Source organism: Excalfactoria chinensis, chromosome 3 (genome assembly GCF_039878825.1).
Source record: "Excalfactoria chinensis isolate bCotChi1 chromosome 3, bCotChi1.hap2, whole genome shotgun sequence".
NCBI classification, from domain to species: Eukaryota; Metazoa; Chordata; class Aves; order Galliformes; family Phasianidae; genus Excalfactoria; species Excalfactoria chinensis.
This window is the reverse complement of record NC_092827.1, coordinates 55,890,623-55,916,176: the sequence shown is the minus strand read 5'-3', so window position 1 is coordinate 55,916,176 and position 25,554 is coordinate 55,890,623. Positions and strand designations below refer to the sequence as shown.

At 43.5% G+C, this 25,554-nt stretch overlaps 1 protein-coding gene across 1 annotated transcript in view; it reads right to left on the bottom strand.

Annotated features, from left to right (window-relative positions):
• EZR (ezrin) overlaps positions 1–24,069 on the bottom strand; it is a 36,635-nt gene extending 12,566 nt beyond the window's left edge. The window contains exons 1-3 of the mRNA XM_072333098.1: positions 23,918–24,069; positions 7,462–7,545; positions 409–504 (exon numbers count right to left, since the gene is read on the bottom strand). Of these exons, the coding sequence (XP_072189199.1) occupies positions 409–504; positions 7,462–7,545; positions 23,918–23,929 (192 nt within the window). The 5' untranslated portion in view covers positions 23,930–24,069. The remainder of the gene's footprint in view (positions 1–408; positions 505–7,461; positions 7,546–23,917) is intronic.
• Between the last annotated feature and the right edge of the window lie 1,485 nt (positions 24,070–25,554).

Genomic DNA, 25,554 nt, shown 5'->3' with positions numbered 1-25,554 from the left:
GTTTGCAAGTTCACAAACAAAAGCAAATCAGATGCACCTGAGCCTCTACATTACAACTACCCAGGCTTGAAGGAACCATTCTTTTTCTTCTTATAAATCAACACAGCAACTGATCCTACGCAAGCAGAGACTAATGCTGCTATTAGTCAAGATGCTCCTCCAGTCACAGCAAGATACAGCATCAAGCTGCTGATCTACAGTGAGGATTTCCACCATTCATACAGAAAGACTGAGTCTCCATCATGTCATGCTTCACACAAACAGCTCCCACAGAGGTCACAAAGCTCACCCCCAAAATAATTCTTAAATTACGAATATTGAAGAACAATCAGCAGGTACAGGGTTTATATAGTTGCAGACAATAAAACATCAGGAATCCGTAAGCTTTAACTTTCAATCAGCAATTACCTTTTTATCCAGCTTCAGCCAAGTCTGGAATCCCTTGTTGTCTACATACTGAAGACCAAAGTACCACACTTCTCGCAAACCAATGGTTTTAACCACCTGTAACAGAAAGGTCATAAAAACTTACAATAGGCAACTGTTGACCAGTACTTCTCCTTCATGTATCCTCACGAATCCCACAGCCACTGAAACTGCAGGCAGTCTACTTCTCTTGCATCTCTTAACTTCATCCAGTTGACAAAGGTACGCAGTTGTAAAAGATGCTGATGTTGGCTACATTCACACACTGCAAATACCAACCAGAACAAAGATCTGGAAACACCCTTGTTGCCTGGATCATACACCTACTAGAGAAAAAAAATCTCTTCTCAACAAGTTCCTCATTAGAAAAGATAGCTTAAGAAGTTCCTGAGCTCCTATTGTTTCTTGCTTATTATTATTGCTCAGTAATTTGTAGTTAGCTCATCTGCCTGCAAAGCCATGCTCTGAGATTTGTGAAGATCCACTGCACATAGATCCAAATGCACCCCTGATGCTAATTTGCAAAGTAGCCTCTGGTACAGTGATGTGTGCATTACCACAGAGCTGAACTGAGTGGAAAGCAAGAGGTTTTCAGAACTACTCTGCAACTTAGGAAAGCATGACAGACTTTGAATGAGGGCTGCTCTGAAAGTAATGCCTCCTATTTCATTATGTTGCCCACAGTGTCAGAGGCAGGTGGTGGTGATATGGCAGTAGAGACTGAACCTTCCCACCAATATTCCGTTACGTTTTGTTGCTGTGCAATAGATGGCAGCAGAGGGGCAGTCTGACAGAACAGCATCTGACACGGAGGAGTGGATTTTAGTTCCTCCATGCAGAAAGAACTGCTGACATTCATCAATGCTTGCAGAATGCTTGTGGAAAGCAAACAGTGGATGTGAGCACAGTGAGGTTGTGGGTGGTGTGTTTCAGCAGTGGTGACAACAATGTGAAAGACAAGCCCCAGTCTGGATGGCCACGCACAGCTGTCATGCCATGAAATGAAGAGCATCTTGATCAGCTCACCCACACGAACTGTCAGACCAGGGAATTGTGTACAGAGTTGAATATCAGCTTCAAAGCGTGCAATGGCAGCAATGTTGGAACATCGCAAAGTTTACACCAGGTGAGTCCCAAGAATACTCATACAAGGATAGAAAGAACACTGCATATGCAAGTTTGTCAAGACCTACTGAACAAATACAAAGTTTCCTGGATTACATCATTACCAATGACAAGATCCAGTAACATCCCTATGAGCCAGAGTCAAAGCAGAAGTCTATGGAGTGGCAACATGTCAATTCCCCACTGAAGAAAAAGTTCAAGATACAACCTTTCAGAGCAATGTGTACTATCTTTTGGGCAAGGAAAGGGGTAATCCTTCTGGGTTTCCCTGAACCAAGAGAAACCATCAACTCCAAGTTCTGCATCGTGATGCTGACTAAGCTGATGGTTCAAAGTTCCAGAGTCAGGCCAGAGAAGAAGACAACCTTTCTCTTTCAACATGGTAATGCCAGTTTGAAGGCCATTGAGAACACTGCCAATCTTGGCTGGATTTCCTACAGCACCCACTGGATTTGATGCCTTCTGGCTTCCATCTTTTTGGGCTGATGAAAGATACACTGTGTGAGCAACCATCTTTGAGCAACTATGCCATCACAGCAGACGTGAAACAGCGGGTCACCTCCACTGGTATAGATTTTTTTGTTGTTGTTCATCACTGGCACAAATGCACAGCTAATAGTGGTGACTATGTTGAAAAATACTACTTTGTAGCTGATAATTTGCCCTCAGCTATTGAGCCCTTTGTAGCTCTCTCACAGCAACCTACAGTTACCTGGGCTATGAGCTCAAATAAGGATATTTCACCCTCCATATTTAAAGCATTGCTGAAGACACTGTGGCCAGAGAGAACTTACTGGAACAAACTTCATGCCAAACGCACACTCTGAGCAGCACAAGTATTTTGTTCCAAAGCAAACAGTAAGGGGATATCTTATTAATTTTTTTTTGCTGTACTTGCCCTTAAATTTGCTTACCAGTGAGCCAGAGGCCAGCAGTTTGTACTCAACAGTTTCCAAGAGTCAGTAAGGGATGTGGGTAAAAAATACATCATCCTGGCTAGCACTCTGTGAAGTACACTTTATATGCCATCTTGATCAACAGACAACACAATGCTTAGTGATAATGCTTAGTGATAAAAGCAGGCCAAGAAAACCACATATGCATTAGTATAACCACCCATTTCCTGAAACCCCAGAACTTTATTTTATAAAAGAGCTGGACTCTGAAAATACTTGATGCTTTTCTTGACTAGAATTCCACTTCCCTCCTCCCCCAAACACTTGTTTCACCACAAAGGTACCAAATTTTCTGAAGGCCAGATGAGTTCTTTAAGGGTCCGAATCAGGCTTTACTCAACCTAGCAGAAATGCAGGCGTATGTTGAGAGTGGTGTTTCCTGTTGCACAAAAAAAGTGGCGCAACATTGTCAGAATGAAGAGTTGCAGAAAACAAGCAGTTATCAGGTTATTATCTCTGGGCGCCTCTTATGAAGAAGAAGCATGCATTCTCCATAAATCAAGACAGCTGGAGAGCTTACAGAAGTTACAACCCTGCAGCTTCTTCCCAAAACCTAAAGGCAAGGGAGGAAATGTTAAGCTGAGCTCCAGAATTTGGGGTAACAAGAACAAATACATGAATCTCTTAGTCTGTATTCTGAGAAACAGCTTTGTAAAGTCCCTTCATAGCAAAACCAGAAAAAAAAATAGCAACCAAAATATTTCTTATATCCAAGATAATGGGGGTGAGGGAATGCATAAAAATTCATAAAGCAGAAAATGTTAATCCCAGCCATTCTACCAAAATGGACAAAGAATCCCTCAAAAGCAGGACTGAAGCGTAAGGCGTATTTGCTCAACAGAGCTAGGAAAGCTCACGTTTGTTTAATGAAGTCTTGCAATTCTTCAGTCTTCTGATGCTCTCTTGGTTAGTTGATCTGCTCAAAAGGAACACTGCAGTTGCTTAAAGAAACCCTATTAGCTGATGCGTCACAGGACACTGCATACTTGTGCTTGGCCCTCTAAGGCACTGGCTATGCCAGTTCCTGCTCAGAAATTGCCAGTGGCACATTCTCCTCCATGGGAATTTCTTTCGTTAGCAGAAAGGCACAGGACAGCCTGGACCACCCAGGGAGATGTCCTCAAGCCAGCTTCAGAGACACTACGCAGGTTCTCAGAACACCTCAGGTGCAGGTGTGGCTTGAGTGGAACGGTGCTCAGCATTCAGTGGCTTCATCATTTTCCACTTCCTTTATAAGGGAGTTTTGACTTTTATGCATCATATATTTGAGGTAGAAAAGTCAATAAAGCACAAGGGCAGTGCGTGCCTGAGTAATTTTCCTAGCTGATAGCCAGACCAAGAAATCATGCTGTGGTTTTTAAAAATAGCTTGCTTCTTCAGCAGTCTTTTCCTCCCGCAGTGGTTTTGCAGCTCAAGTTGGGCCACTCCCCATTCCTGTGTAAACCTGCTGCCTCCATAGGCTTTATCTGAGTGCAAACTCCATCCAAGATAAGGGCCCAGTAAAGAGAAAGAAGGGCTGTGAGAAAAGTTGAAGTGAAATATAGTCTTCATCTGCCCAAGTTTGTGCTGCAGTTCTACTGAAGTTCCCTCCCGATGCGTAGAAGTGCACCCCAATAAGGTATAAGTTCCTGATAACTTCCCAATCATAGGTTTTAAACCCAAGGTACAGGAGGTAAGGGCCAAATCTTCAGGAGGTGATTTTCCACCCCTACAGCATATACAACATACACACTGCAACAAGAGCAATCTTCAGAGGTTCAGAACAACTTAGCAGACAAGTATCCTGCTTTCTCAGGAGTTCTTGCTGTGAGAGGTCAAGAAAGCAGCTTCTCTTGTGCCAGAAATGACCCTGACTCTTCACAGACATGAACAAATCATTGTCATGAGAAACACGGGGCATATTTATACTTTCTGGTCTAAGCTTTTAAAAACATAGCTTTTAGTCATTTGTATTGTTGTGTCCTCAGAGATGAAACCTGAATGTTCTGTTTTGGTTTAACATGGAAGGGAGGGGGGGAGGTATCACAAGGGTGATCTGCAGGGAATGGAAGGTCAAGCACTAAATGCTAGCTCCAAAAATATACAGGTGTTTCAGATGCACTTCACCAAATTGCTGACTGATTCTTTAAATCTATTCCACAGTAGTGAAAATGAAAAGGAATTAAACTTCTAACTGGTGCTAAACACATAATTTGCAAAGTTCTTCAGTGATTACAATTTGGTTTCCTGGAGGAAATAAACTCCTGTTTCAGAGAATCATCAACGAATGGTTTGAGTTGGAAGGGAACTATAAGATCATCTTGTTCCGACCCCCCTGCTATAGGCAGGGATGCCTCCCATTAGACCAGGTTGCTCACAGCCCCATCCAGCCTCTCCTTGAACACCTCCAGGGAGGGGGCATCCACCACCTCTGTGGGCAACTTGTTCCAGTGTCTCACCATCCTCACAGTAAAAAAATTCTTCCTAATATCTAGTCTGAATCTATTCTCTTCCAGTTTAAACACATTTCCCCTCATCTTGTTGGTACATACCCTTATAAAGTCTCTCCTGCATTTCTGTAGGCCCCCTTCAGGTACTGGAATGCCACTACATAGTCCCCCCCCAGAACCTTCTCTTCTCCAGCTTGAAGAGCCTCAAATCTCTCAGCCTGTCCTCATAGGGGAGGCACTCCAGACCTCTGATTAACTTTGTGGCCCCTCTCTGGACTCACTTCAACAGCTCCATCTCCTTCTTTGCTGGGGGCTCCAGAACTGGATGCATATTGCAGGTGGGGTCTCACGAGAGCAGAGTAGAGGGGCAGAATCACCTCCCTCAACCTGCTGGTCATGCTACTCTTGATGCAACCCAGAACACAGTTGGCCCTCTGGGCTGCAAGCACACACTGCCAGCTCCTGATGAGTCATTCATCAACTGACACCCCCAAACCTCTTCACCTCTTCAGGGCTGTTCTCAAGCCATTCTCCACCCATGCCATGCCTGTGCTTGGGATTGCCCCCACCTACCCATACCCAGGTATGGGACCTTGTACTTGGCCTTGCTGAACTTCATGAGGTTGGCATGGACCCAAATCTCAAGCCTGCCCAAGACTATCTGAATGGCACCCCTTCCCTCCAGTGTGTCAACTGCTTGATGTCATCTGCAAACTTGCTGAGGGTACACTCAGTCTCTGTCCATACTGTTAAATAACACTGGTCCCAGCACTGAACTGTAAAGAACGCCACTTGTCACCAGCCTCCATTTGGACACTGAGCCACTGACCATAACTCTGAGTGCAACCATCCAGTCAATTCCTTATCCAGCAAATGGTCCATCCACCATTTTACTCCAGTTTGGTGACCAAGATGTCACAAGGGAAAATGCCAAATGCTTTGCACAAGTTCACATAGATGACATCAGCTGCTCTTCCTCTACCCACTGATGCTGTAACTCCATCATAAAAGACCACCATGTTTGTCAGGCATGACTTGCCTTTGCTGAAGCCATGTTGGTTATCACCAATCATCTCATCTTTATTTTCCATGTGCCTTAGTAGGGCCTTCATGAGGACCTACTCCATGATCTTTCCAGGCACAGAGGTTATGCTTCCCCTTTCCCAGTCAGTGGGAACTTCAAACTGCTATGATCTTTCACATAAGATGGATAGCAGCTTGGCAACTTTATCTTCCAATTCCCTCAGAACATGTGGATGGATTTCATCGAGTTCTGTGGAATTGTGCATCTTCAGCTTCTTTACGTGGTCTTGAGCCTGATCTCTTACAGCAGGCAAATCTTCCTTCTCCCAGCTCTTACCTTTGTTTTTTTGCAACCTGAGCTTGTTTGAAATTTGTTTGAAGGGTGCTTCTCACTACAATCTGCACCACTGCCATAAAGCCTAGCAAGTCCTAGTTAACTCACTGAAGTGAGAAACTGCACCAAGAGAAACTCAGAACAAACAAACATCGTTTAGCCAGTTTCACCTAATTGAGTTAAAGCTCAACCACCCTTTGCTATCAAGACTAGCTGGGGACACGGGAAGTGCAAAAGAATTGCTGCAGCACTTCATAAATACATGGAACTGAAGTCTACACAGATCAGTTCTTAGTTTTCAGAGTTTTAACAGAAGTATCTAGATGCAAGCTCTTTTTACTGTTTTCTATTTTAAATTTCAGAAGTTGATTTCTCTGATGAAACCAATGTCTTAAATCAGTTTTATAACGACAAGCTACTTAAGACTAATAAAGTTCCACAAAGTGCTCTTTGTTTAGTTGTCATTGCCTGACCTTTGTAGATCCATCACCAAACAGACCTGTATACTGTTAATGCAGTTGCAGGAAGAGTAACAGTAAGAGAAGGGAAGTCCCCTACTTGTGTTCTTCACTTCTTTATGAACCTCTGGAGGCAGGCTAGGCAAGTCTCTACTCTGTCCTGTTGCACAGGGGCTTCATACACAACATGATATGTGGTAGCTTCTGCACAGTGAACAAACCCTTCTGGTTTTCTAGAAGTGTGGAAAATTCAAACACCTGTGGCAAGTTGTATCCTCCAACTCAGCTTCTGGATGAACACATCTACACCTACATTCATTATCAGTCTGAAGACCTCATTCTGAGAGGTTTTATGCACGGGGGCAACATTTCAGTTTTAGAATTTAAGAAATGAACAAAGGTTGCATTACAAAGCATAAGTGTATTTTTACACATTACCTATGTTGCCAAGACATTCTGTCTTCCTTGTAGTACGTCATCATTCAACACTGTTAGGAAGTCAAGTTTCACTACAGTGTAACACACCTGCAGGGATTTTTTGCTTATTTCTTTCACTGTGATGGAATTTAGAGAACTTAGGACCAGGGCCCTTTTATTAAGAGGCAAAGAAAAGAAAGGTAAGAAGGTTTGGAACTCAAACTTAAGAAATCAGTAGTCTTAAACATACTCTAAGCTTAAGCAAGAAGATCCCATACCAACCCCACACTGACCTGATCAAACAGCTGTTTGCCTGTAGTGTTTGGCTGGATGGCAAACTCCAGCTCTGCATCCACAGTAACAACTCGAACGTTGATCTATGGAGAAAAAACAAAAAACATGGTTTAAGGTACACTGAAAACTATTTCTCTGTGTGAATACAATACTATGTACACAATGTAGTCTCCAATTTCTGATACGCTAACGTAACCCTTATATTCTATTCATTTAAACCCCAGTTATATTTTTGTTATTCCACCAAGCTTAATTGGAGCACCGACTTTGCTGTCTTATCTAGATTGCTCTGCAGGTTTTCCTTTTCAACAGAATTGGCTACTGATTGAATGAGGGGGCATTTTAGAGCTCCCAGCCTCCAGGCTTAAAACCCTTAGAATATGGGTTTCTGCAAAGCATGCAAAATAGCTGCCTACAGGCTATTTCTGTGATTACAAAAGGCCCTGATGACTAAATTGAATTTAAGACTTATCATTTAACTTCAATTTATATTAGAGCTAGAATTAATCTGAGATTTTAAAGGCAAAAGGCTTCAGATTACTCTTATAAAGCTAAAAGCAATAACTGGATAAATATTCATTCTTCATCTCTTAAAAATCTACTCAGCACAATAAGAGCAGATACTGACTGATACTATAGGGCAAGAGTTCATTAACAGCTAACTTTAGTGAAGAAACACTTTAACCAGATTTGTTCCAATGTCAGGAGTGCAAAGAAGGGTTAGCATTGTATGCAGAAGGCAAGCGCTTAACTAATGACCAGAAAAAGTCTATTAGCATTTAATCAGGATACAAAGCAACAACCAAGCTTGCAGGGAACAGCATAAGGAGAAGCAAGATAACGGCAAATCAAGAAAGGATTATCTCCAACTCTTCCACTACAGGAGACTACACCACCTGCAATATCATACCACATTTCAGGAAGAAGGAAGCAAAAACAACAGCAAAACAAAACGAACTGATAAAAACCTCAAACTCAGACAATCAAGTAAGATTTGTAGCGTGGATTTTAAAAAGAAGAGAATTACAGAATGATTGGGTTGGAAGGGACCTTTAAGATCATCCAGTTCCAACTGTTTGCTATAGGCAGCGACACCTCCCTCCAGACCAGGTTGGTCAGAGCTCCATCCAGCCTGGCCTTGCACTGCCCAGGGAGGGGGCATCCACAACCTCACTAGGCAACCTGTTCCATTGTCTCAGCACCCTCACAGTAAAGAATGTCATCCCAATATCTAGTCTAAATATGCCTTCTTTCAGTTAAAAGCCATCTCCCCTTGTCCTGTCTCTACCTGCCCTTCTAAACAGTTCCTCCCCAGCTTTCCTGTAGGCCCCAGACAAAATGCAAAGTACACAGAGCATTTTATAAACATCATGCCACGGACAGCAAGAGCTAACAGACCCCGAGAGCCTGCTACAGCTGCAGCACTGACACCTAATGCAGAGGCACATGGAACAACAGAACGCAGCACAATAGGAATCGAATCACTCACTACAAAACCAGGGCACCGCAGCAGTTTCTAGCCATTTAGTTTTGTACATTTAAACTCTACAGTAAATGTCAAGTAAAAGAATGCGTTACAATTTATTGTAGCACTTGGGATCACAGGAGTACGCTTAAGGCTTCCTTCCTGCAGCTTAAGAACCAAACGGCGTAACAAGGTGAGATAGCAAATTCTGGAGAACAGCAAGACTGCAACTTGAAGCCACGACCTTAAAAAGCTCCTACTGCTTAATCCCTCTCAGCAATAAATCCCTAATCCCTTTTTACCCCCCCTCAAGAAAACATATGCTGATAATCCACTGTTTTGCACTGTGCAAGTTATTTGCACTTCTGGCTGAAACACCACAGCGGGTATAAAACAAGTATCACTTCACAAGCTAAATAAATTTCAAGGATGTGCTTCTCAATCCAGTAAAACTGCAGGATGTTGGCCGAGCACTGAATTCCCGTCAGTATCAGGATACCCGTCTTTATCTCCTTAGTGGTTATCTGCTAATTAAAAACAAGCAAAACCCATGAAACTTAATGCTTTACCACTAAGGCTAAAAATTGAAGTCCCCTGCTTCCCACTTCAATTGTTAGCCACAAGCACATAGGAACGTGACTGCTTGCTTAGATAAGAGCTCCCAAAGACATCTAGGGTGGTGATAAAGGTTAATTTCTGTGTCTCAGAAGGGCTCAATGACCAGCAGGATAGAGAGGAATTCCCTGGTGTGTTATTCAACAGCCCCACAACACACAACAGGCAGACTAAGGAGAGAACTGCTAGCACAGGAGCAGACGACTGCTTGGCAAAATCCTTTGAGTGTCCATTCTGCCGTATTACATCCTCCAGCTTCTCTTGAACCTTGATTTCAAGAATATAAAGGTTTTAGGCGTATTTTTAATTGCATGCTCTACAACCACCAACACAAGCCTTTAGCCACAGAGAGGCAGGTAACAAAGCAGACGGTCAGAGCTTAATCCACCTGAAATCCTGGTTTAGGCAGTCTGGAAAAACTCCATTGTCTGCCAGGCTGAGAAGACATAAATGTGACATACGGTTCAGATCATAAAAAACTCCCTATGGCAACAAGATGACTAAATCAAAGCCCAAGATGAAAAACAATACAACAAGATACTGTTGCAGAGGGAAACAGAAAACACCTCTAATTCCTATAAGCAACCAAAAGAGCAAGACAGAAGTTAAGAAAAGTTAAGAAGTTAAGGAAACCTTCAGACACAAAATCCTGCTTATCCCACACTGACAAAACAGGACATTTGTGAGATCCCTGTCAAATCCTGGCAGTATTCCAGGTCTAAAACTGAAGCCATAAGCAAATAGTTTAATAGGGGGGGGGGCACGAAATCAAGCCCACGACTTACACATGAAGTTTTTAAACACACAGAATATGCTTCAAATCCTAGACAGAAAAAGATTCAGTTTCCTAGTCCACAGGCTCATGCTGTAAAAATTTGATTATACCTTTATGCCCAAGGCTAGCACGCTTAAAGCAAACCTTACTACTGTGTACTGAAGCACTGCAGAACACGAGGCTTTCATCTTTCTCCGTCTTAGGATGCACAAGATTGCTAACAAATTTGATCCACAAGGGAAAAAACATGCGGTTGCCAACACAATGCCATTTGCATTGAAAGGGGAAGAAAAAAAGCTCAGTGAATCATAAAGACAACAGAAACTGAAGAACTCATCCTACTGAACACTAATTCCATGAATTCAGATTGTTCAGGGTAGAACAAATAACATTATCTACGTTTCCAGCAGAGACAGGAAAGTAGAAATAAAATAAGACTGAACTGGAAAGAAGCTCAGAGCAAACTTTAAATAACCTTAATGCCGTGGAAAGTTCCTACACTAGAAGTTACACCAGTTAGGATGGGTTCTTTCTTATATCAGTAGTGCCCTCAGGTTTTGCACTTATTCTTTATCTTCCTCAAGACAGTAACCCTTATAATGCTAAACCAGGAAATCAGTGCATGGCAGACTGCAGCCCTTCAGAGACTGCACCTGAAAAACTGATTCAGAAAATGCTGTCTCTTAAGGAGGAACAATGTTGCCAAGCACGTAGACAGAGGCAGCACCTTCTCTGCGTAAGATCTATGACCTAGATAAAAACCCAAGGTGACACTGCCTCTTCAAGCCTCTCTCTTAGATGGACAGTTCCCATATACGTTAGGCACTGTATGCACAGGCAGCTTTCTGTCTGACTCGTGGGCTTGTTGGTCCAGAATCTGTCTCTGGTTGCAGCCAATATGGTTGTCTTTGGAGATGACCATCCATCTCCTGACAGATAACTGCTCTACTATAAAAGATCCTACATCAAAGGTGAAAAGAGATGGAATGGAGAAGAAGAAAACAACAACAACCACATACCCCATACACAGCAAGCTGTGTGGATATTTCACATACGTATGCATGAAGGAAACCTAATTGCCCTTACATTCAGTCGAACAATTTTATTACGCAACCAACCATGAAGTTCTGCAAGTCATTTAAAATGCCATACCATTTATTTCCATAAGATAAAGGGCAGTAAATACCAACCTTTACACACATGCATAAGAGAAACCAGCACTTTATGTGGTCCATATTATCATTATGCAGCTCTACATGCCTCTGATAATGGCCAGGAATGTTTTCTTCCTCTTTTCAAAGAGGGATAAAGACAAGAGTCTCCTAAATAGCAGGTTTGCAGGTGCAAATGCTAGTGAAGCATCTTTCCAAGTGGTGGCAACAAGCACTATCATAATGGAAAGACGTAAACAGAAATGCCTTCTTTCTTCAGGCATAAAGTCTGGAAATCTCAACTAAGTAGCTGGTGCAGGTAAGCAGACCAACCATGCACCAGAGGGGACAAGGGTTTGTTTGTTGAAGTGCTGCAACTGCACAGCACTTACTGTGAAAAATACATATACAGCTCTGTACAAGTTTCCTGTACGTACTCAAGCTGTCTGTATAGCACACAGATCTGCCTGTTCCAAAGGAGTATAGCATTCTCAGCAAGGAACTGAAAGAAAGAATATTAAGAATCACAAGTCAGCCCAGCTTGCAACTCTTGCTTCTACAGGTCCATGTGCTATATCTGCTCCTTCACCACACAAACAACTAGTACTGTACTTGCAATAAATGACAAGCTTTTTCCCCTGAATTGCAATCATAGAATCATAGAATGACCCGGGTTGGAAGGGACCTCAAGGATCATGTAGTTCCAACCCCCTGCCTAGCATGGATGAAATAATTACATTTCAACCTTAGCAACCAGACCTGTTTATAGATGCGTACAGTGATTGGGCAGCCGATAACAGAAAAAGCCATTTCACACAGCAGCTTTAGGAAGGGCACTGAAACTGCTCTCTATTCCTCTGCCTTCAGTGTATTAGTGTTTGTTGGAAACAGGCTCAACAACAAAGAGAGAACACTGTCAGCTCTGTTTGATGACAGCTTTGTGCTGCTAACCGATGGTGGAACTGTAGGCCCTGATGTTGGAAACTATTTGGGGAAAAAACATTCAATGTTGTCCAGGGAAGAAACAGTTGAGTCTCCAAGCTCAGCTGTTCCCAGTACCTTCCTCTTGCCACACCTACTCTAGGGACACGCATTCTGATCCTTTCAGGGTTGTCCAAGGAGCTGAAAGGGGGATGTATGCAGTGGAGTGCAGGGAGTAACAAAAAGTAGCAAAGTATTCTTACAGCTTCTGGAAGATGGAGCACACAGGTCCACAGCATCCAGTGGAAAACTGAAACTGAACTGAGTACGGGGCTAGAATTCAAAGAGCTTTCTAACTCTGTGACATGGTTACATGTGTTACACGTGGAAAAGTGAGGACAGAAAAGAGAGACGAGGGTGATGAACAAATTACAGGTTAGCAAACAACGGGCTGTTTGCCCAAAACCAGCAGGACTGGAGACAAGGATACGGTCTGTTATAATCCCCAGAAAAAAAGATCAACACATTTCCTGGTGTGGTGCTATTACATAGTAGGAAAAAATTGCATTCTTGAGTGTGTTGGTCACTGGAAGCATTACAGAAGGTGACTACTCTTTTCTGCTTGGATGATGACTTGCCAGCTGGAATTTTGTCATCCATATTCGAACACTTCTTTTGAAAGGGAACAAGTTAGTCAAGGAAAGTCAGCATTAAACTGCAGATCAGTTTTTCTCCTGAACTGTGAAAAAACAGATTTGATTTGCTAGCGCGCCACACATCTCTTTTTGAATTTGAACTTCTTTTTTTCCAAATCTGAGGCATGAAGTGTTTGTAAGGAGGACAGCAACATTTAAGCCCCCCTCCCTGCCCTCCCTTCCCCCCACATAAAGCCCACAACTAGGAAAAGAAAAAAATAAATAAAAAAATTCAACCCCAAACCCTCTTATTTTGCAGACAGGTAATAAGAAAACCAGTGAGTGGTAAGATACTGGGATACTACACATCCACTTCCATGCAGCCTTCAGACAACATAAATTGAATACACCCCCCAATTACAGATTTGGAGGATTTCCACAACAGGATGTTCAGAAAGCTGAAACCAGAAGGCAAGCTACAAACCTGCAATTTCTCTTCTGGGAGAAGAAGAGAGAACCTGATTCCTATGAGAGCAGAGAGGAATTATACTGCACAACACAAAACTAGGCCTTCAGTATGACCCACATGCTCATCCCCTCCTTTTGTGCCAGAATGCTTTCCATGCTACATGCCCAACACCCAGTATTTCAGAGAGGGAAGCAGAAGCACAGCAAAATAGTCCTGAGCATTTTCTTCTGCACTGCTGAGCACAGTTTGCTAACAGGAGAGATAACAGCCTCATCAGCTCACAGAAAGCGAGCAGGACACTGCTCCACTGACATCCACTTGACCAACATGACGAGCTCATTGCACTGATTTAGCAGACCAGTTTCTCGGCATACCATGTTAAATTGAGAAGATCTGACTGCAAACAAAAGGACGTGTTCCCTTCAGGTCTCACTGTTAAACATTGCTTCCTCATGGCAAACAAATGGGAACGTTAAGTCACATTAAGTCACGTTCCACAGGAATTCCTCTGAGTTTATGAAGCATAGTTAGATACCACTGCATTTGCAACAGGTAAGATTAGAGTTGAATAGGCTGCTCTTTGTTCCTTAAAAACTTGCTCACCTTCCCATGACGGGAGGAAATACCACAGAAAGTAAACACACTGGTCTATAATAGCCTAAAAAGCCAGCAGTTCGTTTCAGATTGTCCAGTACGGTTGTCAGCCTTATCTATTAGTCAGCTTCAATGAGTGTAAAACTGAAGCTTTTGGGTTTGTTTGTTTTTTAGTAGTAATCCTCAATATTTATGGACCAATAACTATGCCATCTATAATTAAATGAAGTTTCTTACTTTTACTCAAGGCAATGTGAGTCCAGGTACTTGCAGCTTTCTTGTAAGGTGAAAAACAAAAACTTCGAAACCACAGACTTATAACAACCCGTGTGGCAGTTCTTCTTTAAGAGAGAAAGTAATTTGAAGAGAAGCCAAGAATAATGTTGACATGACATCTCAAAGCCAAAGACTCTTCTGGATCTCCTGCATGAGGAAAGGCTGAGAGATGTAGGACTATCCTGTATAGAGAAGGCTGCTTATAAATATCGAAAGCGCAAGAGCCAAGTTGATGGGAACAGACTCTTCACTGGTAAGCAACAATACAACAAGGGGCAAAGGGCACAAACTGGAACACAGGAAGTTCCATAATAGCTGGATTTGATTTCTAGAGGTTCTTTCCAACCCTGAAAAGTTTATGATTCTGTGACGAAGGTCGGGGGTTGTGCATGTAGGTGGGAAAACCTACTCAGGTCTGGGGACTCATCCAGAAATTCCAGTTTTAACAAAGCAGGCTGAAGTTTCAGAACAAACTTCATTTTCCCCCTAAGCGTACACAAAGAGATCAGAAGAATGCCAATCTATTAAGTTTGGTTTTGCAGTGAGGTCACTTGGCTCTTCTTTGAGAGACAGCATGAAATCTTACATACTATTAAGCAAGAACATAATTCCAGAATGCAAATTCAAACTGATTTAGCCTAGATATGCAGAAGATGTATACTAAATTATATGACCATTTCAGTTTCTTTAACCAGAGCCTGATATCTTCTATCAGTATATAATAAAACTGCATAGCAGGCATGTGTGTGAAAAGCTGAGCAGCAGTCGTTGCTGCATTTCACTTCTTTATCTAAGGTCAAGCAGTAACTCCCTGCATGCCAGAAGACCATGAGCATTTCACACAGGCATGGGAAACGTGCATAACCCTGCATCTTTAACTGTCCTTGCTCCCAAGTGAGAAGATCTCAGCTGCAGACATCCAGCAGTCTCCTCTGACCTTTGGTCAGCTCTGTTCAGGTAACATAAGCTGCTCGGTGAAAGAGAAAAGCCAAGAGAGAAATAAAAATAATAATTAGGGAAAAAAAAGAAAAAATAACCCACAAAAAAAACCCATCAACTTTCTCCACAGCCCAAAGGTTTCCCTCAACTCTTCCCTAGCGAACAAGCTTCATCACTGTCTCCAGTTAGGAAGAAAATTGATACGAAGTAGCCTTAAAATTCTTTTTGTTTTTTACAACCCTAAAATTCCCTAGGGGGCATCCCTAGGTTCTAACAAAACATAAAGCAACTTAGTCTAAGTTTGATACCCTAAGTCATCTTTCTGCTATAGAGCTCAGAGGTTTTTCATCTAAAATGCTCAATCTTACTTTCTCTGCTGGCTCCAGATGGTTTACTCTCAACACAGACCAAGTTGGGAAGTAATAGGTGGGCTGCTCTTTTGTAAAGGAAAAATAAACTTTAGATGCTCTCTGACGCTGCACAATGGGAATATCTGTGTACAAGCACAAAGCAACAGTAGACTGGGGCCTACTGCTTGGATGAGCCAGCTGCCCTCACTGAACATTAGGACAGATTTAAGAACACAGACTGCAGTAACAATTGGTCCTTTGTTCCTAAAGGATAAACACGGAGGGAAGCTGGAGGCCACTGGATCCAACTCCTTCATACATAGTCTGTTTTGTCATTACAACCATTGCATCCAATTAAACATAATGAAGGTGCAAGATTAAGGCCTTATACACCAAGTTTATAGAAGACCTCGCAACCAATCCTCAAATAAGCTTCATCTCACAAAGTCAGACAGTTCAGAATGAAGCAGATCATTCAGTTGGTTTTCCATCACAAATGTCAACATTGGGCCAAATGCAGATAATACTGAGGTTGAAGCTTTCAAGTTTTATTCTAATTTTATAGACTTTAAAAGTAACTTAATCTCTCTAATACTTGCATCAGTCAACTACATAATGTACCACGACCCTTCTGCAATCCACACAGAATACCTGAGCATCTCACAGCGTGGATCCAAAACACATACACCATTACCTAAGTTTGGCATTTCATTTGGAAACAATAGGAGGGCAATAACTTATATAGCAGCTGAGCTTCACAGTATAAATTCACAACGAAAAGAAGCAGGCTCTGAAGGCATGAATCATCTGACAAAAAGCTGCACTAGCCTCAAAGCCTTCCATTAACCTAAGCACCAATAATGGTGCCTTTTACTCCAGTGCTTATGCAAAGACACAGGTTCTAGGAAACAGTTTGTACACATACACAAAACATAATTCTGAAGAGTCAAAAATTCAATGCTCACACATCCTGTCAGCTCTCAGCAGTTTTTCAACAGACCCAATATGAGCACAAGATACAATGACTGTACTTCTGAAGTGGAAGAAGTGCACATCAGATTGGAGTGGAACAGACTATGTGAACACAAGGAGAGGCTGTGACTTACTCTCGGAATTATGCTGAGAGTTTGCAATCGAGAACCAATGGTTGAAGAAACATTTTCAGCAACAGCACTCTTCCCAGAGGTAGAAGTCACAGGAGACATGGCAGTATTTTGCATCAGACATGAACTAGATGAAGTTTGCATGGGAATTATTCCATGCAAGGATGAACCAAACTGGTAAGGATTTCAGTTTGGAAGAAAGTTAACCAAGGTTAGGACATAGGAGCATATAATGTCATGGGTGATACAAACAGAGCAGACAAAGCCCAAGAGCGCTCACTGCCTCTATCAACAGAATAAACAGGGCATCAAAACTGGTCAGTTCTAAGCAAGAAAAAGTAATTCTTCAAACAGTGCTGTAGCAAAGAATTCTGTAGATAACTTTTCAAATACTGTGAAGGTTATCTAGGACAGCCTCATTACGGCATACACTGAATGCAGGAGTTCACATGTTTTCAAGGGAGGGCTAGACAAGTTCACAGAACGTATTAACTCGTTGTATAGGAACTTCCAGCCTCCAGTATCTCAGCAGTTCATAGGAAAGCAATTGTGTATATCTTTCAAATGGTCTTCCTTAGGCATCAGCTTTTGGCCAACAGCAGAAGCACAGTATTTGGCTAGAGGGCCTTTCTCCTTGACCTGGCAAGGCCAGTCACATTCTTGAAGAGATCAATGTACAGGAAGAACACAAACTGCATTTACTTAAGGAGAAATAGCAGTTTAACATGCCACACAAGTCTAGGTAATGATGTATGTTCATTCTGCATTCCAGTTATGAATCCATTTGTCAAAGAGGGATTTATTGGTTTGATGCCCCACCCTTCTGTTTTACCTGTTCTGTAATCAGGTCCTTTAATTTTATCTCATGGACTTCGTTGGAACACATCACGTGGCATTTGCAAAATTTATGAGAGGGATTATATGATGTGATCACCTGTGATAGCTTGACAGCCCGATCTACGTCCATTACACTGCAGTGCTTACACTTCCCAACAAGGTACTTCAAACAGCGTGCAACAGGTACTATTTGCTCCCAGATAAAGGTAGGTCATTGCAAATCCTGGAACGTCAGCTAATCACAAACAGATTGCTCTTGTGACATTATGGATAGCATAGGAAAAATTAGTGGAAAGATTAGCAAAATATTCCTTTCTGACCACTAAAGCAGCTTGAGGACTTCTGAAACAAAACTACACAGGTCCTTCAGTACTGAAGCAACAAGTACAGTAATTCAGAAAGGGGGCAAAAAACGTAACTCTGGAAACTCAGCCTGCAAGGTTGCATCAGTTTTTAAGGGGGGAAGCTGTTTTCTCCCACTCTGAGTTCACTACAGATCAGTTATAGAACCCACATGTCAATTTGCATGTTTCAACCATCAGGAACACTGTATAATCACCTATTCCTACAAAGATAAAAAAAAGTTAAGCCAGCTAAGTTTTCAGAATTAAAACGTATTCTATCTGTTAAAGAATAACTTTAGCTCTGACAAAGAACTCTGCAACCAAGATCCTATAACAAAGTCTTTGAAGTCCTCTACTGGGCTGGTCAGGCAAAATTCAGGTACTCTAGCACAAGAATGAGATTCTTCAGATCCCATTTCTTTACTTAGTAGGTAGCCTGTAGATCTGCTCTATGCACCTGCAGAATGCTGGTCTCTTGGCAGAACAGAGAATCACCTTTTAGTTCAAGATTAATCAGCTGGGTGTGCACACACTGGCATCCCCAGAGAAGCCTCTCACACACATCCCACATCAAGGCTGAACTGCAACAGCAAATCTGAATGTTTCCATGTGGAAAAATCAAGAAAGAGACCGTGGTAGTGATGTCTCTCAGCTTTACACAATAACTAGAGCACTTGCTCATGGAAGTTGAAGAGAGAAACAATTGCCACATAAGACAATGTTCTAATGTGGCAATTCCACACTGAAATCTCAAAACTAAGCAAAGGTTACAGAAGCTGTACAAGGAGTCCCAGCACCTCTTCCGTGGAACCTACACAACAGATAGCCAAACACAACAGTCAGTGCTACTAAGAAACAGTTTCTCCACCTCTCTCAGAAGTTCAGAGTCCTGGATTCCAATTCTGACTCAGGATTTTTATTTTAATTGACAGCTAACAGTGTCAGATGCTCATCAGTCCCATCTCAGCACACGCTACCCATGCTCTCTCAAAGCTGAAGACAGGTAACTCATCAAGACACTATGAAGCAGTGGCTAGAAACAAAACCTGGATCTGAACAAATACACAGAGTAGAGGCAATGTACTTAATTGTAACGCCAACCTAAGCCTTCTTTATAGACTCACATGGAAAGGACTGTTTCCTCTTCCTAGAATGAAATAATGCTATGCACTGCTCAGTAAAAGCCTGAAACTTCAGTTGCTTCCACGGAGAAGCATTTCTCAGCTCAGAGACTAAGTATTACCTAATGCTGAAACCAGGTTTCAAAAACAACCACGCGGCACAGCCAAGATATATTACTTAACAGTGTGTAGTGTGGTTCAACGATCTTAGGCAGCACTGCCTTCCTTCAAGGTCAATTGAGTGATTATGGGATTTACAGTGCACATAAAGCCCTTCGGACACAGCGTGCCAAACAAGAACGACGCTGAAGCAGGAACCTTCAGTAGCCATCAAGAAGAATTATTCTCAAGAAGTCCTGACACGTCACTGATTTTTTATTTATTTCTTTTTGTGAACAGAGGAGGATGTTCACATGGGTGGAAGTAGAACAGGAAGGCTTATCGCCACCCCCTGCCCTTCAAGAAGGCCAAGAAATTCTAAGTAGTGTCTAACATTAACAGTTAACACTTGATTTCTCTAAAGCGGCTAGCAAGAACAGACTGACCTCAGGAATGCTTATTCAGCTCATACGGTAATTTGGATTTTGGCACAGTTGGGAGCTCATTCTCTTCTACCTTTAACCATTTGTGAACTACTCCCTACACTTACTATTAATAGAATCCTTCAACTTCCTTTTGAAGCCTGGGATGAGACTTTGCGCACTTGGTTAATAATAGGTTTCTTCCATTTTGCACCAGTGTGCACCCTTGGTATCAACCGCATCATCTGACGTACTGCAATTTGTGCTCACAACAAAACAACAACAACAACAAAAACAACTATCTTATTACTGCATAAATCCATAGCTACCCATAAGCTAAGAGTATGTTAACTACTTACAATCTCTAAAGGTTTTTCTTTTTATTTCAGTTCTTTTATAGAAATCTGATGTGAAGAAACTGAAGACCAAACTATTATGTGCAGTTTGAAGACACAGTTAAGAAGAAATTGGGAAGATCTGGAAAATATCAGCAATTATTAGTTTTTAGAGTAAATCCCTGTTGCTACACGTCTAGCTCTTCCGGTTGGCTTATGACAAACAGTGAATTGTAATGCCATTAAGTGTACACAGACCGATAAAGGTTTGGCCTGAAGACTTGCATGCTGTCCTCATGTCCATTTTTAGAATGCATATCTATTTAATAACAAGCAGGTATGGAGGACTTGTCTAACCACTTGGTGCCAGGCACACACTAGAACACTAATAACACAAGACTGGGAAAAGCCTTTTGAATCATCAGTTCCAGCTGCACACTCCTACAGGCAGCAGCACTACAACGTGTCCTCATCAGACTTTATCTTAAGGGCATTAGGTCTTAGAACAATCCAAGGGGAGGAGAAAGCAACCAGAAACTGAACTGCCCTGATAGTTACAAGTCCCCTTAACTATAAGCCTTGCCTAAAGCAAATCCTCCCTTTCTTTGGTAGTTAAATCCTTCATATTTTAAACTATCTCCCCCTTTGTGAGGAGGCTTTCCTCCTACAGTCAACCCCAAATCCTTCTTCAGGTTCTGCTTAGGATTTGTGTTTTCTGGACAAAAATAGAAATGACAACCAATCTTCAAGAAATTTTCTAACACCTTCTATTAGTGCTTTCCATCAGGGAAACCCCACACATCGCAGATCAATGGACAAGACAGTCCATCCTATCAACAACTAATTCATATCATTCTGTCCTACACGCTGAGGGACCTCTTTCCACCACAACTCCGAGTTTAATTATTGAAATAAGAGAGTTTTTGTTTTTTGGGTTTTTGTTTGTTTTATAACATATGTGCTTTATACTCCTATATGTGATGGCTCTCTGCATCAACAATATGCCCCCCAACACTGGCAGGTATTGTTGGTATGCTCAGCTCTCTGAACATAAGCTATTATTATACACATTAGAAAACGGTGCCTTGATATTCTCCCTGTATTCTTGTTTAGCACCAGAAGTTGATAGACTGCGTGTATTGCTGACCTATCTTTAAGAGCGTTATAAAAACACAGACTCACTAAAGGTTCTCACAAAATGGTCTACTGCAAAGCTGACATCATTTCTTGTGATGCTTCCTTTCCCCTCTCAAGATTTCCTAAGAGGAGAAAGAATAATCTACTTTCAAAAAAGGACCACAGAATGCTGATAGGTCAGATCAAATTAACAGGTCTATGGAGCAGAGATCACATTTCCTTCCACTTCTGTAAGTAACGCTCAGCAGTCTGCAGCCCTGTGGCTCTATTTGACTGGCTTGCTTTGCCAAAGGATGTAATTCAGCTAGAACACCATCCATGCAATGACTCAAACAGAAATAAGCCAGCAATGTACAGATCAAGAGAAAACACAGTACGCACTCAGACACTTCAGTAATGGAAAGATGGAAGCCCGATCAAGTCAGTTTATTGTACACTTTGCTTGTTCTCAGAAAACAAAACAAGATTTGGACACGATAACATCTCTTCTGTTTCTTTATGTAATAATTTACCATTTGTGAAACCTTATGAACTATCATACAGACTAGATGGAAGCTTCTGAACCACTGGTGAACTTCCAGCTAAAAAACCCTTAAGAGCTGGGAACCAGAAGTTACATATTTACAGCATACCCCAGAGATCTTGTTACTCTATAACTGTTATAGTGGCAGAAAGCCTGTGTTGAATTAGAAATTAAAAAGTTGCCTTTATTATCAAAGATCTCAGAATTATTTCCTGAAACTCTGCCAAGATTTATTTTGAGCACTCTAGACATGCGTCTGATCCAACAAACAGCGATAAAGCACTGGTTCAGAACCTGGCGTGCACTTGGCTTTCTAGTACTTCTCTATGGTACATTACTAAAATACAAAATCACTCATGTTTTACCATCACTAGACTTATTTAGTGTGAAAGACTAAATTCCAGTCTGTAAGCTTTCTGTGTATGTATTTTTTCTAACAACAAAAGCTTTGTATGGAAGTTTACCTTTGTTGCTTTGGGGACAGGTAGAAAGCAACTGCTGAAACCTTGGTGGTTATTTTCTGCTTAGAAATAAAATGTTTAAGATGACAACTGACGACCAGCTTGTAAAACCACATCCCTATCAGCACGAGGTCTGTCAAACAACATTGTATTTACTTATGCCAAGCTGACAAGACACACGCGAACGAGTGTAGGTAGAATCTATTTTGTACCCATGTATTTGACCTATCAAACAAAAACTGCCTCTTCATTTCCTATGAGTTCACGGTATCAGTCCCCACACACATCAAAGGCTCTTATCATTCTCCTTCTGAGCACAGTTCTGCTCTGGAGTGACAACTTCACACCCGTTCCTACCTCACTCTGCAAAGTGATAGGAATCCTATTTAGCTGCACTAAGAACAAATGAGCTGGATTTGAAGGATCCAAACACACCGTCTCAATCTGCAGCAGTCAGACCAAAGTGTTCTGTTAAGACATCCTCCGCAAAATTCTCCTTGTCTGCATCCACTAAGGTGGCAGTCAGCCCCACTGAAAGGTGGGGACCAAATGCAGGTTGCAAAAAGAAGAGCTTATACCACACAAACCGAACAAAGAGTCTTCTCCATATATCCTGGACAGTAGGTCACGTCTCAGAAACCATTAAAGCATGGCTGTCCTTCCACAGAGATAAAGAGATTTTTCCCACACCTACTCATGGCTTCCAATATCACCTCCTGTTGATTAAATACATCCAGGGAGAATGAAGATTTAGCACTCTTCAAAGAATTCAAAGGAAGATTTTTTTCCTCTAAGTTTACAGAATCTGCAGTGTAAATTAATCTAAGCTCTCCTTAACTAAGTTAAATTCAGCGTTACAGTGGCAGAACATCCACTGCTTATTACCCCAAGGATAAGCTTGTCTAGTCTCCTTGCAAAGGGTGTAGCTAATAATCTTGGAAGTTCTTTACTGTGCTGTGCTTTAAGTACTGCCTCTGTTGGAAACAGACAGCCACAATCTGCTCTGGTTATGCTCTTCAGAGTTCCAAAGCTGTCTGCTTCCACGAGCACAGGCAGCTCTGCACCAGCCAGCTCCTCAAAGGAATTACCGTTTCTAACTGCCAGGGTGGCAGCAGAATTCAAAGCAAAACAATCTGAAAAAAAAACCACAAAAAAAACAACAAAACCATGAGCAAACCGACGCGGGAGGGGACTCAGAGAACAATAAAGTATGAAGGTATTCGAGTTTGTTCAACTGAAAAAAAAAAAAAAAAAAAAGCAAAGAGCAGAAACGCTTTAACGAAGACTGTTAGAGACTACCTGGCAACAGACCCAGCGGTAGCACCGTGGGGAACGGTACTATGATCCCCTGAGCCTTAATTTTTGAATCACGAAGGCAGGAAACGAGGACCTGTCATTAAACGTTCACAAATACGAAGCGAGAGCCGGTGCTGTTTTGCCACCTCACGGACCTGGCAGCACAATGAGCCCTTCCTTTCGGTGCCCGACGAGCACCCCGATCCTGGTCAGGGCTCTCTGAGGGCAGCGCACCAAGGCCCGCAGCCCCCAGAGCGAGGCCGGCTCCCCCCGGGCAAGGCGGCGGGGAGCATTCAGCGGCCCCGGGGCGCGGCCCTCCCCTCCAACCGCCGCCGGGCGAGCGGCCCGAGTTTCAGCATGGCTCCCTAGGGCGGTTCCGCGTTTGAATCGAGCCGCCGAGCCGTTCCGCCCGCTCCTCCCGTTCTCAGCAGCCTTTCGGGTGGTTCCGGAGCTTCCGCGGGACCTCGCGGCTCCGTCCGCGCCTCGCGGAGCTTCCCTGGGCGCCCTCGGCAGAGCCCCGGGGCGGCTTCCTCCAAGGGGAGGCACGACCCCATCGGGCAGGCGGGCAGCCCCCGCGCCTCACTTACCGGTTTCGGCATTTTCAGCGCTGTCAGTGCTTCCCCGGCTCCAGTGAGCAACGCTCATGCAGCAGCTGCCCCGCCTCAGCCGAGCGCCCCGTGAAGAGGAGGAGGAATGAGAGCCGCTCCCTGCCACGGCGACGGCACAGCTCGCGAGTGCGGCGCCGGCCGCCCGGCGGCAGTTAAGTACGCAGGTGTGGCCGCGGCGGTGACTCACCCGCCACCGGCCGTTCCCCACCGCTCCCCCCCGCGCTCCGCGAGCACGGCGCGGCCTCGCCCAGCGGCCCAACGCCCCGCCGGCCGCGCTTCGATACCCCGGGGCGCAGACCGGGGACCCCGGCCCGGGTGGGACCGCGCTCGGAGCGATGCAACAGGTGCGGCGGGCGGCACCCGGCAGGCAGAGGCGGCCGCGAGGGCGCTCCTGGCGGCGCCTCCCCCACGCCCCGTGCCCGGCCTCTCTTCGGCCCTCAGCCGGAGACCCTTGCCGCAACATGGCGGCCGGCCGCGCCCCACCGGCACCTGCCCCTGCGTCCTGCGGGCCGCGCACTCGGACGGGGCTGCAGCGCGGCGGGGTTGGCGGTTGCCGAGCTGGAGAGCGGGAGAGGGAAGGGAGACCCTTTGTTGCTAGTGCGCGGGCGGTTCGTGTGCTTGATCGCCGGGCTGTAACGGCTGCTGTGGTTCGTTTTTGTTTTCTTTTTGAAACCCCAAATCAATCGCTTCAAGCAAAAGGCAGAATGGATTTTTGTACTAAAGCACGTTTTTAGCATGAAATAAAAGTTTGAAAATCCACCTAAGTTTAGAAACTACGAAGCGAGAAGGCTGCTCCAGCTGGCTGTGCTCTTAGATCAGGATTGTGCAACCAACCAACCGATTCACAGACACGCAGCGATGACACGCTGTCTGTGCCTATACCCACCTGCTCCTCACCCTTCATCCACTGCCCTGCTCCTGCAGAGCCCCCAGGCGCTTTGCCTGCAGGAGCTGCGGCCTCCCGCCCGTTGGGGTGTGAGAACAGATCGTATTTACGTTGTCACGGGCAACGGATCATAGGACACAGGTCTTCCGGTGTGCCGGCAATGGCATGCAGGTGAGCTGTGAGCTTAAGGAAACGTGCAGATCCAAGCTGCTGTCTGCAACATCCTCATTTCAAGAAAAGGAACTGGAAGCTTCAAAACAAGGTAACAGCCAGCACGTGTCAAAGGTACAGGGCTGTGGAGACCCTGGGGAATGCCAAGGGATAGTAACAAAAACACGGCCCTGAGTTTTCCTCCAGGTCCTGTATCAGATAGTACTAGGCAGTCACTGGTAGTGCCACATTCAAGTAAGGTAATTGCCTTTGCTTTACATTTGAGAGAAGGGAGGGGTGCAGAGACTGGTAGAATTCACAGCTATATTCCCTTCTTGTTGTGTGAAGCTAGGAAGCAGGAGAGGGCTTTACTGTCAAAACTGAGCCATATGTGAAACAGCTTGCAACAGCAGGTGAGGAAAAAAATAATCAAAGCTAAATGGCTTCTGAGGGAGATGAGATAAAACACTTTTGGGAAACAGCTACAGCCTCTGCTTTCAGGTAGAACAATCCCACTGGGATGAACTTTAATCAGATTAATTTAACAACATATGGTATGTGAGGAGACTTCTTTTAAGCA